Source organism: Cricetulus griseus, chromosome 5 (genome assembly GCF_003668045.3).
Source record: "Cricetulus griseus strain 17A/GY chromosome 5, alternate assembly CriGri-PICRH-1.0, whole genome shotgun sequence".
In the NCBI taxonomy this organism is placed as follows: Eukaryota; Metazoa; Chordata; class Mammalia; order Rodentia; family Cricetidae; genus Cricetulus; species Cricetulus griseus.
In genome coordinates this window covers 175,108,022-175,126,022 of record NC_048598.1, presented here as the reverse complement: position 1 = coordinate 175,126,022, position 18,001 = coordinate 175,108,022, and the positions used below count along the sequence as shown (strand labels likewise).

The 18,001-nt window shown below is 49.7% G+C and overlaps 1 protein-coding gene across 1 annotated transcript in view; it reads left to right on the top strand.

Annotated features, from left to right (window-relative positions):
* The window catches only part of Ptprn2 (protein tyrosine phosphatase receptor type N2), a 680,302-nt gene that overhangs the window by 542,037 nt on the left and 120,264 nt on the right, over window positions 1-18,001 (top strand). The window contains exon 12 of the mRNA XM_027417041.2: window positions 17,179-17,391. Within this exon, the coding sequence (XP_027272842.1) occupies window positions 17,179-17,391 (213 nt within the window). The remainder of the gene's footprint in view (window positions 1-17,178; window positions 17,392-18,001) is intronic.

Sequence of the window (18,001 nt, the reverse complement as noted above, 5' to 3'; positions counted from 1 at the left end):
CGAAGATCAGGGAGAAAGTTGCTGTCTTATTCACAGACAACTGTGGCTATTGAGTTATTTCTCAAACAACACCTGTCTGTCACTGGTGGCAGTGAGGAGAGGCTTGCAGGATCCAAGGGAGGCCAAGGATACCATGGCCGTCCTCAGTGCACCACACTCTCACCTGGTGCTGGCTGGAGAGTATGGCTAAAGCAGAGATCTCCCCTGGTAAATAAATGTGTGTGGGGCGGGGCGCGCGCGTGATTACGAAGGGCCCAGTGCCGGTCCTTTTGCAAGTTTTCGTTTGTTTCATAGCAATCTGGTTTCCTCGTCCACAAAACTGGAATAGAAATGCACAAATCACATGGGTCCTGGGAGAGAGGGGGAAAAATGAAATCCAGAATAGCAGCTGAAGGAATACAAGCCAATGCCCACCTACTGCCACATATGCAAAGACTCAACAGTGCATGGGAGTGACTGAAGAACATGCGTGTGCACTACTGTGTAAGACTGTGAGTAAACCGCACGAGTGTGCAAGAAAGTGTGTAAGAGTGTGTGTGTGTGTGTGTGTGTGTGTGTGTGTGTGTGTGTGTGAATGTGAGGTGGTCAGGACATGGATTCACAGTGTGAACATATGCTGTATAAGTGTGTGTGTGTGTGTGTGTGTGTGTGTGTGTGTGAATGTGAGGTGGTCAGCACATGGATTCACAGTGTGAACACATGCATATGCCCATGTACTATATCTACATGCGCATCTGTGAGCGTGTCTGTGGTCTGCATGAACATGAGTGTGAGGTGCCGCGTGTGTGAACAGTGGGAGAATGCGTGTGAGGCAGTGTGGATGGGTTAATATGATGTGTCATCTATGTGTGTGTATATGAGAAATACAAGCATGTGTGTGAGCCGTATGAGTGTGCAAATGAGTTAGTGTGCATATGGGCTATTACGTACATGCGAGCTGCACATGCATGCATGTGAGGCAGGAGATTGACACAGATATTTTGTAAAGTACGTGCACAGGTGTGTGGCAGGTGAAGTGGCTGTTGGGGATTAATGCGGGCATGTGTGTGAGCTCTATAGGGTGGTGTGCATGCGGAGTGATATACATGCAGTGTGAGCACATGTATAGGCTATGCATGTGTGGAGTGGCTCATGTGTAGCTTAGTGTGCACATGTTGTGAATGCGTGTGAGCACGGGGATGTGTGAGGTGTCTTGTGCATGGCTTAATGTGGGCATATTGTGTGTGTGTGTGCGTGTGCGTGTGTGTATGTGTGTGTGTGGTGTGTGTGGTGTGGTGTGTGTGGTGTGAGTGTGTGTGTGGTATGTGTGTGTATGTGGTGTGTGTGCATGCATGTGTGGTGTGTGTGTGTGCATGCGTGTGCATGTGTGTGAGTGTGTGCATGCGTGTGGGTGGTGTGTGTGCATGTGTGTGCATGTGTGTGTGAGTGTGTGTGTGCATGCGTGTGTAGTGTGTATGTGTATGCATGTGTGTGTGTGTAGTGTGTATGTGTGTGTGTGGTGTGGTGTGTGTGGTGTGTGTGGTATGTGTGAGTGGTGTGTGTGTGTGTGAATGCGTGTGTGGTGTGTGTGCATGCGTGTGGATGGTGTGTGTGTATGCATGTGTGTGCATGTGTGTGAGTGTGTGTGGTGTGTGTGAGTGTGTGGGTGTGGTAGTCTTTATACAGCAGCACACTTATCTAGAGATGACGTCTTCCAGTGCCCCTGATGGATGGCCCAGCCAGGGACAGTGCAGAACCCTGGTGCACAGTGTACTGTGTTCTTACATAGACCTTAGTAAGTTCTGCATACAATATTTTCCTTCCTTATTAAATTAAGAACTTTCAGCTTTTCACTCGAAAGAAGCGTTTTATAGCTTTTCTTTGACACATCTAAATTGCCAGCATTGCGCTTTGGGGCCATTATTAAGTAAAATAAGGCTTCCCTGAATGCAAGTACTGGATATTACTATCCAGTAACTGCAGGATAGAGTGTGGCATATGCAGGTTAGATACAATGGACGCAGAGAGCTGAACCATATCCAGGGCAGTGCAAGGGTGGATGAATACATCAGGTTCCCCCAGTGTGTAATTCTAAACTGACGAAAACTGCTTTTATTTCTGGAATTCTCGATTTAGTATTCCTGGTCTACTATTTGCTCCAGATACCAAATCACAGAAAGTGAGGCCACAGACATACCTATGTGAAATGACAACACGTCTGTACCATTTTAATAAAGCCAGGGGTTTCCACATCAGACCACCGCAGGCCACAGTGCCACTGGCCAGAATCTCCGGGGAAGAGGGAGTGGTTGCAAGTGGAGCCCCATTTCCAGCTGGCAGGTGCTCTCTCGTGGACATGGCTGTTCCAGGTCTCTCCTGTGTGCACCTGGTTGCTTTGATGAGAGGAGTCAACATGCTGAGGAAGAGATAGTGGAGGCCTTATTGAGAGACATGAGCTGGTCGAATGGACTGTGGAGACTGCTAGGTAGAGGGCAGTGGACATTAGTCCAGACTGCCTAGGAGGACACCCTCAGCTTACAAAGGATACACAGTAAGGTCAGGCTGGGTGCTGCCCTGAAAAAGTGACAGAACTTGGCCTGGAGAAGACGAGAGAACTGTGGCTGTGTTTGGATAGAAGGTGGGGGTCGTCTTCCACAGCCGTCACTTCCTATTGAAGTGCAGCACACTGTGCTCCCCGTGAATCCTTGGGAATGGCTTATTAAGATAATGGTAAGAAGCAATCTTTCTTTAAAGATTTGTCTTTTTAAATATTCAAAAAGCCGCTAGCGACGAGGGCAGAGAAACGGGTGATTATGCCATAGAGTTTTGGGCCAGTCAGAAGTGAAAAAAATAGCTTTAAAATATTCAGTTAGATTTCTGAAGGTAAATCTAAACAGGAATTTCAGAATTGACTGAGCGGTGTTGAAGAAGGGTGTGACTTTACTGCAGATAATGGCGGGCAGCTGTGAGGATGTCCCCCCCATACTATGAAGTATCCTTGGGACCCTGTGTTAATGTGAGTCATGCCTCCCAAAATACCATCGAGTTATGTGTATCCATAGAGAAGAGCTGATGGAGTTTCTTAACAATATTATTCAACTCACTGTTATAACAAGTAACTTCGTGGGGTTTTTACAGAGTTTTGAATTAATGCCACTAATTTTTTCAAAGTGACAGCTAAGCCTGAGACTTTTCTCATTTTGTTGGGGAAGCACCCAGCTGCCACTACCACAAATGGATTGTTTTTTTTCACTCCATCTGAATATTTGTAAACTTACCTGCCATACAATATCAGAAAAGTCACCTCATAGTTGACTACTTTGTAGACTCCCCACAGGAAGGTGAGCTTTCTGGGCCATAGTCGTTCATTCAATCAACTGGAGCCCTATTTCCCCACATTAAAATACACGTATTCATTTCTCTTAAAGAATATATGAACACTGCATTGATTGCAGAATTGCGTAACTGTGAAACAAACACTTACCTCAATTGTTGTTCTACTTTTAATTCCAAAGCAATTCAAGGAAGGCGCAAACAATTACAATGGACCTGTGGTCCATACCTGACAAGACACATGAAAGAGAGTTTAACGGAGCGGGGGGCGGGGGGGAGATACCCTGGAAATTGTCTACAGAAGCATTTGTTTCCTTTCACTGGAACACAATGGTACTACTACTTAGCCATTTTCAAAAAAGTTAGATTCCCGTTCCTGTGGAAATGTGTCAGGCAGAGGTTCAATCAAAGGAATTTTAGCTCAAATTTGTGAGGAGTAAAGATGTAGTCATGAACACACTATAGACACACTATCCTGAATACCAACCATTAAATGTGCATTTATAGTATTATCTGTGAATAACAAATGGCTAGATCTTCCCAATGAGGGAGACACAGTCATTCATCTTGTAGACTTTCTGGAATCTGAGAATAAAACCAGATGAACCTCCAGGGACATCATTCTGTTTGTAGATGACTGCCCCAGGAGCACATGTCCTTTAGAACACTACTTCTAACAGGGGCAAAACTAATAACAGCAATAACAAAGGCCTGGGGCTTGTCTTGTCCTTTGAATTATAATCTCAAAGTTTCTGCAAAGAAAACTCTACAAAATCACCACATATTTGCTAACCAACCCATCAACCATAAATTTCTGCTGAAAAACACTTTTTATTTAAATAATTTTACACTCATTTGTCAGGGGTGGGCAAGGAGGGTGGATGTCTGCATGCCACACCACAGAGGACAACTTGTAAGAGATATCTCTCTCCTCCCACCATGCTTGGCAGCAAGCACCTTTACCCACAGAGCCATCTCTCCAAACAGTCCTTTTATTTTTTTAACTTTTAAGGACACAGCTTCATGTAACTATGTTAAGCCACTAAGGAAACATAGACCTTATTCCACAGTACAGTCCCTATTTTATTTTTTCCATTTATAAAACTTTAGACACATGAGAAGATGAGCCAGTGCTAGAACAAATAATAAAAGCTGAGGCATGCTGGCAATTCTCCCCCTCCCCTGCTCATTCCACCCCAAAATGAGTTCCATTTTTCCATGTTGATCAAAGAAATTTTTTTTGTTTTCCCCTAAATTCAAGTAAAATATTTGAGTGAATGATTTCAGGATGTCTTGGGTCTTCCCAGTTTTAAAGTGAGGCCACTGCCTTGAGAGCCACACCTGATAACTGCTCAAATGGCAAAGTAGCACCCAGTCATCCACCCCCAGGAAACACCTGTTCTTGAACTGACTGTGAAGTTGTGGGGTGAAGTTTGTCCACAATCGCAAACCCGGGTGGCTGGCCCTTGTGGCACCTTGGGCTGATCTGATCTCCCAGAGATGGCCCTTGGCAAGCAAAAACAAACAAACAAACAAACCCTCACTGACAAGGAGTGAAGTAAAAGTCCCCAGGCTGAGCTCAGAGTATACAAAGCACCATAGCTCCCTGGGAAGCCAACCCAGACAGACATTCTGCTTGAAAAAAAAAAAATCTTTTCATAGATGGGAGAAAAGTGCTACCGAAAAAAGTAATAATTAAAACTCTGATTCTGCTTTCAATTGATAATCGAAAATCATTTTATAAACAGATTCCTAAATCACAGGCCCATTAATTACTACACATGTGAGACATAATTGTAAATTGGGTGTAATTGTAAAATTGTAATTAAAAAAAACCACACACATACACACACACACACACACACACACACACACACACAATTGGTTTAGTTTCCTGAAATGAAGCACTTTTGAACATCATTGTCTACTTGCCACAAGTGTGTCTCCCATAACGGCCCTTCCTCTATTTTGTTTAAAACTACATTTTCTTTAATAAGTCCGTGTGCTAGAAAGTGACTGTAATCTCTTGGCTGAGTTCTCTACAAGGCTACTCTGGTCCCTACATTGAAAATGAGATTCTTATCACAGCAAGTGAGCGATGAAGAATTAGGAGAGACCAACAAATCACTTTAAACTATATTGTTTGGAAATTTTTTGTACATTTGGAGAGTTTTAAATATGATAGACTTTTTATTTATTCATCAGTCAACCATTCCTAACTTCTATATAAACAATATACTTGTTTGTCATCTATAAATGAACCCAAGCAATAAGTCTCATGCATAGTCTGTGTAGTTCATTTTTTTGTACAAATATTACTGAAATCACCTATAATGAAGTATGTTATGAAAAGAGACTCAAACTTCTGTGTTTTAGAAAAAAAACACGATTCTTCTTGAGTATTGCATGAGTTATCGTTGTTAAGAAACTTTTGTACAGGACTTTCCCTGCCCTGAAAATAAGAATTCAAAAGGAAAGGGTAGGGGAACAAAAACCTTCTGGGTTGGTTAACAGTTTCTAGGCGAAAAGAGTGGGCACAGGAAGTACAAACTCTTCCCTTAAGCCCCATGACAGCAAGTTTGTCTGGCTTTCAGAGTGGACTTGCCCCAAGTCCTCTGCAGTCAGAATGTGAGTCTGAGGCCCTCCACTCCAGGGCCCGGCTGTCCTAGGCAACAGCAGCAAGAGGCATGAGAAGCGCTAAGGATTGCTGGTGAGAAAATAGACTTTTCTAGATAGAAACAACTGCATGCCGGCTTTAAGGCCATTTTATTATTGAAAAGATGACCAAAACTCAACTTATTGTACCTCTGTATCCACCCTTTCTCAAAGCACAGGGAAAGACAGCTCGACCATTGGATTCCGATTAAATCCGAAGCATGGTGCTCAGACATGGCAGGAGCCCTTTGGGACCCTGGGAAACTAAAGTAAAACAAACGTCTCTACTTACAGATTTCCATGTCTCTTGATGCTTGTGCAAGACCAAGCTGGCTAGCTGCCGGGGACAGCGCGCCCTGCTCTGGCTTGCATCTGCCCTGGTCCTTGGCCTTCTCCAGCCGGCCTTCATCCGAATTGAGCGCGAGGGGGGGCGGGGTCTGTGCCAGTTGGAGCAGAGGGACTGTATTCCACACCTGCTTGTGGCTCAGGCGAGAAAAGCAATCGGGGTGTGACAGGAGGGTGACGCCGAGCCGTGTCTTGGGATGTACCAGGTTCCTCGTGGCCTTTAGGATCCTCTCAGGTCACCACATCCCACTGCGTTAGCGATGCTGACTCTGGGGCTGGAGCAGACTGGGCCCCGAACTCTCTGAGGCTGTGCGGCGTTCCTATCTGCCTCGGCCCTCGCGCTCCCGACTCCGCTGCCCCACTCAGATCTCGTGGGGGGCGCCTATTGGCAGCGCCTGGCCCTGGGTTGCCAGGCCCGGTGGAGCCTCCATGTCCTTAAGGCGCAGTAGGAAAGCCTTGGCATCTCAAAGGGTGAGCGTGGGACACGGCGTGTCCTCGCACTGTTGCTGAGTGATGGATCCCCATCCCTAAAGGTACACACGGCACCCGGGAAGCTGAACCGCTCCTCACAGAGAGGAAGTCTGCGTTCCTGGTCCCAGTATTCTGTGATCCATTCTCCAAGTCCTGTGGGGGAGGGAGAAAGGGAGGGAAGAAGGGAAAAGAAAAGAGAGCGGGAGGAGGAGGAGTGCTAACACGCAGGCCGTTGCTATGGAGAGGCCCGGTTGCCAGAGAGGATCAGGGCTGCAGGTCCCCTCCCCCGGGCCTTGCTCTGACTCCATGTCCCCTGTCTTGCTGTTCTTTCTACTCTCTGCGCCAGAGCTCCAGCCCACGGGACACTCCTTCCATTCCTCTCTTCTTCTCAGCCCAAGGCTGAATCAGGGGTTGATTTGGAGGCTTATTGGGAACTCAAGGCACCGGGCACTCCGATGGATTGAGCCCTGGGTATGACAGCAGGGTTTGAGAAGAACCACCACCGAGGCCATCCTAGTCTTTGCCACGATAGGCCCATAGCCAACTGGCCTCGGTGCACTGCTGAGACCTAGTCCTGCTGTGGAGGAAAAGGGGGGAACCGCTTCTCTCCGGAGAATCTGGTGGAGAGACTCGGAGAGGGTCACCATGCAGCAACTGACTTTGAAGGGTGTCTGAAGGGCCTATCCTCTGGTTTAGGGGCACTCCTAACGCCACTGATCGACTCCTTCCCGCCTACTGTATCATAGGGGAGGCACTATTGAGAGAAGCCCGGTTTCTGTTCTTTGCCACTCCCCTCCCCCCCAAATCATCTTCCCCATGAAGTCACCAGCTGCCTCTTGCAACCTATTCAGACCCACAGGGTTGGGCCGGGTTACACAGCCACCGCAGGCCTCTGGGGCTCCTTCCTTCAGCCCGTGTAAATTAAAACTAACTAAACAAAAGAGTTTAAGCCGAGACACAGAGGAAGTCGTCCTTGGGAAGCAGTATCGACAGAAGCAGTCACTTGGTAGCACTGAGCCCTCTTTTGGGGGAACCCAGCCCTCGCCTGGCAGAGGGAGCTACCTCTCTTTGCACCAGGCAGACCTGGGGCCTCGCCCGGGTGGATAAAAAGACAAGGCGCTCTCGGCGTTTCCCAGCCTGGCCTACAGTGGATTTGTCCGAGGGCCCTGAAGTAGGCTCTGAGGCCTCCGGGTGTGCGGAGGGGTGGAGTGGGGGGTGTTGGGTTGTGCAGGCCCTTGTCTCCAGCTGTCCCAAGTGCAAGGAACAATGGGAAGGCGGCAGGAGAAGGGATGGGGAGGGCGTCGGGGTTTCCAGAAAAAGAGGAACTAAAGAGCCCTCCGCAGACTGTCATCTGCGTATGACAGGATCTGCCCCCCCACACCGTCCTTTCTTCCCCTTGTTCCTGCAGCTGTGGGCCTTGAAGACTGCATTGTGCTCACAGATGTTGGGTTTCAGCTCTCCGGCTCCAGGGCGCTCAGTGGGGGCGCAGCGCACTAGGGTGCCCAACCTGTGGCAGCACCCCTAGGGCGAGCAAGGGTTAAGGAGAAAGAGTGTGGGAAGGAAGAGCCCTGAACACGACGTTGTAGTAGAGTCAAAACCGGGGGTGGGGGGAGGTGGGGGGAGGGCTCTGGAGACCTCTTGGCTGGCACCAGCCCACTCGACTCCCACCTCAGGTCTGCTCTGGGGGTCAAGTAATTGGGGAGTAGGTGCGGACTGGAAAGGTAGTCCCGGGTCCTATCACCCTACATCCAGGGCGGTCATTTAGGGTGGAGAGAAAAGCGTAGGGGTGACGGCGAAATTGCTAAGGTTTTTTTTTGTTTGTTTGTTTGTTTTGTTTTGTTTGGTTGGTTAGTTGGTTGGGTTTTGGGTTGTTTTTTGGTTTGGTTTTTTGTTTTTGTTTTTGTTTTTGTTTTTTTTCCACCTGCTCAGTCCAGCATGTTGGGCTAGCAGCCCCGCAATTGGCCTGGACCAAATGGTGGCAAAGTCTCATTAGTACCTTGCTATGAGCAGCTGGGTCTTGGAAACCGGGGCTCGCGTACAGTGTGTGGGTGTGGGGGGCTCCCCTAAGTAATTAATATGCTTCTAATTGGAAAGGGGAGAAAAGGCCCGGTTTACCGTAATTTATTTTTCTCTTGGAGGGTTTCTACGTAACACTCCCCTTGCCATAAGCAAAGGTCACAGTAGGGCTATGAGGGGTGACTTTTCTAGCCGAGGCCTCACTCCCTCACCCTAGTGCTCCTCAGGACTTGTCCAGAATGAAGTGCAACTTAGGGATGAAAGAAGAGACTATAAGAAAGACCAGCGAAGGCCCTGGCTCGGGCGCTGTACCAATGACTGACAAAGCTTATGTCCATTCATAGTCTCGGGCGGATCAGGGTGTTAGGAGAGCTACGGCCCCTTAGCCAATTGCTGTCAGCAACATGTGGGGGGGGGGCGATATCGCTATAGCAACCGGTGGCTGGGCCGCGAGCCGCGCCGCCGCCACCGGCCGGGTGCGCGCGGGCCGGATATAAGGCGGGGCGCGGCGGCCGCGCTGGTTGGAGCTGCGCGCGCGGCCGGCCGCCCTGCGGGGACCGTCCCGAGCCGGGCCCTGCACCCGCCCACGCAGCGTCGGGACCCGGTGCGCCTAGCCAGGGGGCCGGGCTGGGGCGGAGCACGCCCGTACGCGCTGAGAGGCCTCGCAGAACTGCCTGTACCCGCTGGCTCCGAGCGGGAGCCACCACCGAGCGGCCGCTGCTGGGACGCACGGCACCTTTGTCTCCACCCGCCGCCTGAGAAGTTTGTGGTCAGAAGCAGGATGGCCCGGGTCGTCAGTGGCTCCAATGCAGGGAAGCGGTTGGTTGTGATGATGGCGCTACTGTTGCCAGCGGCCGGGGCAGCTGTGCTCCGAAACCGCTTGGCCGGGCACACACCCCCACCTCCTCCGGCTCTCTTGGGCACCCAGCGCCCGCCTAGCTTCAGGTAACCAGCAACTGCCAGCCCTGTCATGGGAACTGAGTGGGGTGGTCGGTGGGCTCTGGCAGAGGAGTCGGGTGGGGCGGAAGGGATCAAGAGTGGATACTCCCAGGGCATCACCAGGCGCGGTGGTGGCAGGGCACGGAACAGAACCTCCCAAGGGTTGAGGGTGTGCTTGCTCAAGACCTGGGTGTCTTGCTCAGTTCAGGGGTAACCGACTTGCCGCAGGACACCTGTTTTCAAAGGGTTGGCCAACCAGAAAGACCTGCGTTTGGAATAATCTCCAAATAGGTCTGAGGCGGAGAGCCCACCAGGGCAGTTAGTTCTTCCTGAGCGCACAGACTGGAAGGGAGACACAGATGTCCTGGGTCTGTATCTCCAAGAGACTTCCCTGGGGGAGAATAGGACTGTGGTTTGTAGGACTTCTCCCCTCTCGGCTTGTCACAAGGCTGGCTCTCTGGGAAATTCAGAACTTGGAAAAAACGGCTTCGAGGATGGGAGGTGGTGAGGGCACAGAGATTGTGATGGGTACGGTGAGGATGGGTAAGTCTGATGAGCAGCTAGCAGAGAGGGACCAGCGTGTGTGTTGTGGTGGTGGTGGGGTCTTCTGACCACCTTTTGGCATCTCTTTGCTCTCCTCTCTGAGGTTCCGTGGTGTGCCTCTGTGACATCCGGCATCCCAGCCGGTAGCGAGTTAAGAGGACCAAGTGGGCCCGGGGTGGAGCGGTAGAGAAGCAGGTGGGGCGACCCAGGAGAGTGCGGAGCCCTGGGACCCGCACCTCCAGCCTGGAGCTTCTACCTCCCCTCCCCCAAAGGGAACCTGCGTTTTTCTCTACCTCCTATCTATCAGATACCCCCCCCACACACACACACACCCGCCAGGTGGGGCGGTCGCACACTCGCCAGAGAAACTTCTGACTCAGAGCTGTTTGAACAAGGGCTATTTCCTTCATTTCTGACTACCGGTTTGGCTCCGAAAACCCTCTTGATCTGCATCCCCAGGCAGCTGGGTAGACCTCCAGATCAGCAACATTGACTTTTAAAGCCAAGGTCCTCCTCTTCGTTGCACTGATCGTGCGACGTTCCAGGCTGGGCTGCTTGAAAGAAGTCCTTACAGGGTCGCCAGGGCCCTGCACGCACGGCAGACCTAGCTGTGCGCTGCAGTTCACCTGCCGATCCGCACTGGGTGCCTCTACCGGCCCGGGTCCTTTTCCCACTGTCCTCCTCAGCCCTGGTCTTTAGTGGTCCAGCAAAGTCAACAGACCCGGCACCGCGCGCCCCTACAGGAAACCAAGAGCCTTCCTTCCCAATCTGCAGCAAAGGATTTTAGTGTTCCGAGTGGTTTTCAGATTTTAGGGATCAAGCAATTGTGAGGAAGCTGAGAAAGGAGGTGAAAACTCTTTACTCTCCACCCACACAGGAGGAAATGCCCACCGGTCCTCAGCCTATGTGCCTGGCTCATCTCCCGAGAGCACCGTGTGGAGAGTGCAGGCCAAAGTGTGCGGTGGTGGTGGTGCTGTTAAGCTCTGGGTAGTCTTGGATGGGTAGGGGCGTTGTTGGGGACGCTAATCCTTCTCTGCCGGCCGACCGGCCGGCGCGCTTTGTGGCTCGGGAGGCTGGGCAGTCGCATTGTCCCCGAGAGGACCCTCTCGGGCCTGTGAATACCCGAGGCTCCTAGGAACCCTCGACCTTTTGTGTCCTGCGCTTTGGTCTGATCTCCACGACCTCTGCAGGGATCTTGGGAATTAAGCGAGAGGGGGAAGGGACCGGGAAACCGGGGTGACAATGCCCCGGCCGGTGTGGGTCAGATTCCGGGTGTGGGGGAGGGGTCTGGTGACTGCGGCCATCAGCTTCCCTAGACCCCTGCTCGGACTCTTCTCAACAACCCCGTCCTGGGCAGCTAGGCTAGTTCTCACCCAAGACCTTTCTGGCCTGCGGAGAGCGGGAAACGATAAAAAAGATAATGTGGTCCCGAAGGGAGTTGATTCTTGGGGTTTGGGCGAATAAGGGACAGAACTGAACAGTAAGGCCAAATGTCTTCCTTCAATAGCAGGGCATTACTCCTGACTGTGAGGGTGAGGGCTTGCAAGTGGGCCAAGCCAGGCCTTGGGCACCAAACAGGCCAAGGCACCGGCCTGTGAGTGCGCTGAGGGTGCCCGCCGAGTTTGAGTTCTGGTGAAATGAAAACGCAGCCAGTGGGTTGGAAAAATGCTGCGAGGGGGCAGGTTTCCTCTTTGGACAGATCCATTTTAGATTTTAGCCTGTTCTCTGCTGGCCGATTCGCTCTTGCTCTTCCACTCCGGGACGATTTGTGGTTAACGGGCAATGCTTAAAAATGAGTTCACACGACTGTCTTCTCCTCCCTTTCAACATCAATATCATGAATCTTCCCTTATCTTAGAACAGGGCGCCCCCCCCCCCGCAGAACAGCTATTTTAGGAGTACTTCAATATAGCAAATAAGTTATTATCCTTTGTACATTCACTTACGGTGCACGCCTGAAAAATTCCCCAACAAACAGCCTATTTTTAAACCGCACGTAACTTATTTCCATTAAAGTTTATGTTTAAGAATAATTATTTCTTGGGGATTCTTTTGCCCATATAAGCCTTTTTTTTTTTCTGTTTGAATGGCAGATTTGCAAGTACAATTTCATCTGGAGAGGGGAACAATAGCTTTCAGCTGCACAAAGGCCCTCTCCCACCCCGAATTCAGGCCGCAATGCCTCTTGCTCTGATAATAGCTTCTGAAAAGATTTTGTAATGCAGAGAATTAATACATGATTATTTCCGCCTGACTTCTCTCATTTATTAGAATTCTGTGGCAAATTCCAAATTAAAAATAGTTCAGTTAACAGCTTTCAAAAAAATACTTTTTAAAATATTTCAAGACACCTTCTCCCCCTCCCCATTTTTAAGTTTGGTTGCTTGTCCTGGCTTGGGAAATGCTTTGTTGAAAACTGTGATCAGTTTTAAAGTGATAGCAACTATATTTTAATAAATGTATCTAAGTACATTTAGAAAGAAAATTCCAAATAATTCTCTAAGATGCTCATCTTGCCAGCTAAAGACAAAGTTGTTATACTAGCCCATTAATAGTCTCTGAGACTAATTCCTGTTTCACGGGGGGGGGGGAGTGCAGTTATAATAGCCTGGGTTCCCAAAAGAGACAGTGGGACATGCCCTCTTCATTCCATCTTTAGTGAAGGCCTTTGCAAACCAAAGTGTGTGTGTGTGTGTGTGGGGGGGTGCTAATACAGGGTGGAGCTAGGTTGCAAATCAAGTTCCTTGGAAATGGTTACAAACAAGTATGTCAGCAACAGAAATTTAGTATTTACAAAACTGAATGTTTATGGCCATTTTTTTTTTGAGCAAACAGATTTTAAACTGCAAGCCCAGAGACTTAGACAGGTTCTTGTTGAGTTAGTTATATCACACAGCCTTGAGAAAGCATGTTGTCGTGGTACCCTGTCTACAAACAGTCACCATCAAGTTCTATATTGGTGTGGTTTAGTACTCATAAATGGACTCTAGGTATAGAACCCATGCCCCTCAGCATATCACACAATGTCATTGTTAAAAGTTATAAGGGTGTTCATCAAGGATGTCTCAGGAGACATGTCACTGAAAGCCCCATGCACCTTTCAGAGGTGGGAATGCTGAACTCAGCCTCCATCTGGAGAGCAGCTCTCCTGATCCCTACACTGACTTAACCTTACATCGTCTGCAATGTCTTATGTTCTAAATTTGAGGAGCTGCAAGTGGCAATGGCAGCAAGATGTGATCGAAGTAACAGTTTATGCAAGCTGCCTCTGAACTGATGCAACCTGGTCTTGATTTTATTATTATCATTATTATTATTATTATTATTATTATTATTATTATTATTATTATAAGTCTGTACTATTCCCCCTGCTGCTGAGAACTTTGATAGAGGGGTGCTGGCAAGTGTGACTCCTGAATCACGGATGCACAGATTTCCCCAGCACCTCTCGAAGCCTGCTTCTGAGAATGCATCTCTCCACCACCTCCTCAGCACTGCTCCAAACTTTCAGAAAGAGCTTCCACTGTGCAGAAGGTGTTCTGCTTTTAAAAGACATCTGACTGTAAATGTCAAAGTTATAAATATTTAAACATCATTTTCTTTCAATTTTAAGTCAAGACCGATAAGATGACTCTAATTAGTCCGGGCTGTCTTCCGGGAGGCCCAGGAAAGCAGCCTGTGGTCCACCCCAAGCTGCTCACCCTTGGGGAGTCACCATTCTGAGAGGGGCTGGGGCCTCACCGGCTGCACCTGGGTCAGAGCAGGTGCAGACTCACAGTTAAGCTTCTTTCTCTGGAGCCTCCTGGTTTGCAAGCATTTTTAAATTTGATTTTTGTTTTTTGTTTTTTTTTTTTTTTTAGCTCCACAAAAAGAAATGAAGTTATGTTAACTCAGTCATTATGCCTAGAAAAGGACAATCAGCTGAAACAAGGATTTCTAGAGATTTTCATTTCTTCCAAGATTCTTAAGTCCTGACCCACTGCTGCAGATCTTTCCAAGCTCATCTCAGCCCTCCAGGGAGGGGTATTGGGAGCTATTGTCAGGAAGAGAACCCTAAGAGAGACAAGTCATCAGTCACTTGAAATTCAGACCCCAATATTATATGTTGACTCCAAGGGGGTCCCTTGGTCCAGTGTGTCTGCTTTGCCCTCTCTATCTGAGGTCTCTTCCCTTCAATCTGCACTCGGCATACTTCCCAGGGTGCTTTTCCATCCAGGCCCTGGAGCCCACAGCTTCAGGTCTGGGTGCCTCCAAGACTCCCATCTCACAGGCCCTCTCTAGTGTGGGGAACCAGCTCTCCGATGGGCTAGGAGATCTGGGGGCAGGGGTACAGCTGTCATTAACTCTGGGCACCAGCCACTCTCCAGAGGGGGTGGGGGAATGGGGGTGGAGGAGGATGGTATAATCTGACGGGATTCCTATGAAGTTGGGGTTTGGGCTCCTCTCCCCTTCAGTTCCTCCACAGGGGCCCAGTGAGGAGAATGATGTCGCTGCTTTAGCCTTGACATATTGGTTTGGTCTGTGGATAAAATCCCAGTGCCCCAAGGGAGAGGCAGCCAGGAGGAGCCGAGGCAGCGACTGGTTTAAAGTAAAACAGAGAAGGAGGAAGCCCACCTTGCTGGGATTCCTCTTCCTCAGGGTAGACCCAGGTTTTTCACTGGGGCTGGTTGCCCCACTGGCTCGGGCCAATTTCAATTGTGGGAGCATCATTGCCTGCCTCTTTCTGTGGCTTCAGTATGCCCAGTACCTCCCACTGGGCACTGCAGTTATCTTGGCAGCATTTATGCTCCTAAGCTGGGTCTTTGACCTCTTGTTGCCCAGAGCCCTGATGGTTCCCAGCTCCATGGAACCACCGGTCCAGTGCAGGGACTTACTGCCATATATCAAGATCCAACACGGCTGGTGACTTAATGCTATCTGATTACCTGAAGGCAGAAGGTTAGGGAGGTCGTAGTCCCAGTGCCAAATAGTGTGCATGCAGGTCGGCCCAAAGCTGGACCTGGGCTCAGGGACCCCTCCAACAGCTCAGGGGAGCGGTGAGGTGCAATTAGCACAGCCATCCCGCCACTGCCTTTGTTGTGGTCTGCTGAGAAGAGGAGAGACCGGCAAGGGCGGGAAGGCGGCCACTGATGGAACAGACATGACCATCTCCCGCCCAGGCATGCCTGGGTCTGCACTGAAACTGGGGCGTGAACTACCCGGTTAGGTTCTCTAGTGGTGCCAGGGCTCACTGGCCAGGAACTTACCGGAGAAGGGCTGCGGAGACCCTGGCCGAAAGGGTTATTTGTGTCCCTGCAGACAATGAGCAAAGAAGCATAGTTTGGGAACTGGGAAGGGGACTTGGACTTCGCTGACTTGGGGGGAGGGGTGGGCGACTCTCACTTCTTTCTAGAAGCCCCTGTGTGGGCTGGGTGTGAGTGGAAGGGGGCGGGACCTGGGAGGAAGCCAAGAGAAGAGTAGTAAGACTCACACTGCCTTCTCCAAGTGCAGAGCCCTGTGTGCCCCTGGCCCGCAGCAGCCTCGGGGGTCCAGCTACTCAGGCCTAGGTGAAGTGTCCGGGTCTGTGCTCCGGGTCTGGGTCTTCTGGTCCCTGCCCCGCAGTCCCCTCTGCTAGGTCTTGGAGCACCCTCTGTTCCATCCTTCACTGTAGCCTAGGAACCTCCCGGTACAGAGCCAAGCAGAACCAAGCCTCCTACATCTAGGCAGAAAATCCCGGTGTCTTTTCTCATTTAACCCGCGTTTCCATTAACTCGGTCCCGGCTCCCACTAATCCGCGCGCACCGAAGGCAAAAGCAGGCTAATTAATGACCAGCTTTTCCAGTCAAGACCGGCGATAATTGCTTTGGTGGCCTTTATGATTACAAGATAAAAATGGGCCCGGGCTGACATAAGAGACACTGTGTACACTCAGAGACTGGAGGAAGCGAAGAGTTGGGAGGCTGAAAGCCGAGTAGAAAATTACTAATAGAAGAGAGAGATAATGAATAGGCAGGCCAGGCATTCATGGGTAAAAATCCATTTTGTTACCACGCGAAATTAGGTGGCGGAAAGGAGTTTGCTAATTGTTCTCCTCGTGTAGCAACTAGGACAGAGGCAGGGGCGTGCTCTCCCATTCATTTCCCTGAGTAATTGTGGGGGGTTGCTGGCCGCGAGTCGCGGGCTATTTGCCTGCGGCCCTTCCATTTTCCTGTGGCGTGTTTAATTGTTGCTAATACACCTCCTAATGAAGCTAATGAGGGGGGCGCTGTCTGGCTATCTGCCCTGGAGTTGAGTGACACGCACGAAAGGGTTTTCTCACCTATTTTCCCAAGATGAGAAGTGAACTTCTCCATCGCCTGTTCTCAAAGACCTTGTCCCCCTTTAAGGGACAGTACTTGGGTACCAGGAGTTGGAGCCTGTGCCTATAGATCCCTATGAAGAGTGACTAGAACTGGTTTGACTGGCCCACAGAATATCTCTTAGAGCAAGAGGCCACGCCCCTGAGCTCTTAGGTGGATGAGTCAGGCCAACTGGACTGTATTGGGACTGGGGAGTTATTTAATTCTGTTAACAATTTACCCACCTCCTGCCACACTTGCGCTATGCTGCGCTCAGGGATAAGTTCTGTATCTGATTAGAAAGGATTGTGCACTTTGTTTCACTTAAAGCAGCAAATTAGGTCCAGGAAAAACATCTACCATCCAGGTAGCTCTTGCCTTCCTGCTTGACAGCATTGCAGTTTGGAGGTGCTTTGGTGTCGAAATTTCCTTCCACGTGAGCCCCTGCACTGCTCCCCTCCCCCCACTGTGTTGGTGACTCACTAAATCTGGAGTTGTGCTTGGAGGGGATGACCTACAGGGGTCGAGGTTCCTCGAGTAATAACCTGCCCTTCTCCTCCTCCGCCTCCTCCTTCTCCAGAAAGAAAAGCTAAAGCTCCTGCCCCACCAGGAAGAGCAGGAAGACTCTACCAAGTTCATCGTGCTCACTTTCCTCTCCATCGCCTGCATCGTGGCGGTTCTCCTGGCTTCCAGCCTTGCCTATTGCCTCCGCCACAACTCCCACTACAAGCTGAAGGAGAAGTTGTCTGGACTCGGGGGTGACCCCGGTGCAGATGCCACTGAAGCATACCAGGTAAAAAAAAAAATTAAACTTTTTAAAGTGTTCTACTGGGTTTACAAAACTTGATTTGGGGGCTGGGGGAAGGGTAATCTGTCTCCTCCACCATCCTCTGAACTCTTTCATTAATTCATAGTTTGGGCTCTTTTATGATGACAATTTGAGACTTCTCATACGAGTACCTTGCAACCACAGTTTTTTTTTATGGCTGTATATTAACGTTACACTGTTCTTGGATAGTCTTGTGTTAGCTGCAAAAGTGGTGCTGCTAATTAGAAATGTGGAAAAAGTACAATACATGAATTATGCATTATCTGTTATCTTAATTCGGCCACTGTTAGTGAAGCACGCCACAACTGCAAGATGAATTGGTTGTGTAGATGTTTGGAGATGGCCTTTAAATCATCGACTTCCTTGGGGTCTTACAGGAAGGGACCTCTTGACCCCATCTGCTGCCACCCTCTGCTATTATTTGCATAAAGTGAAACCTAACACCGATAAATGGAAAGTAAAGTGCGTGTGTCTTCATGAGTCAGCAGGGGCAGCTGTGTGCTAGAAAAACAGATAGGCACCCAACATGCCTGGAGGTACGCCAGAAGCTGTGAGAAGTATGAGAGGTAGATTC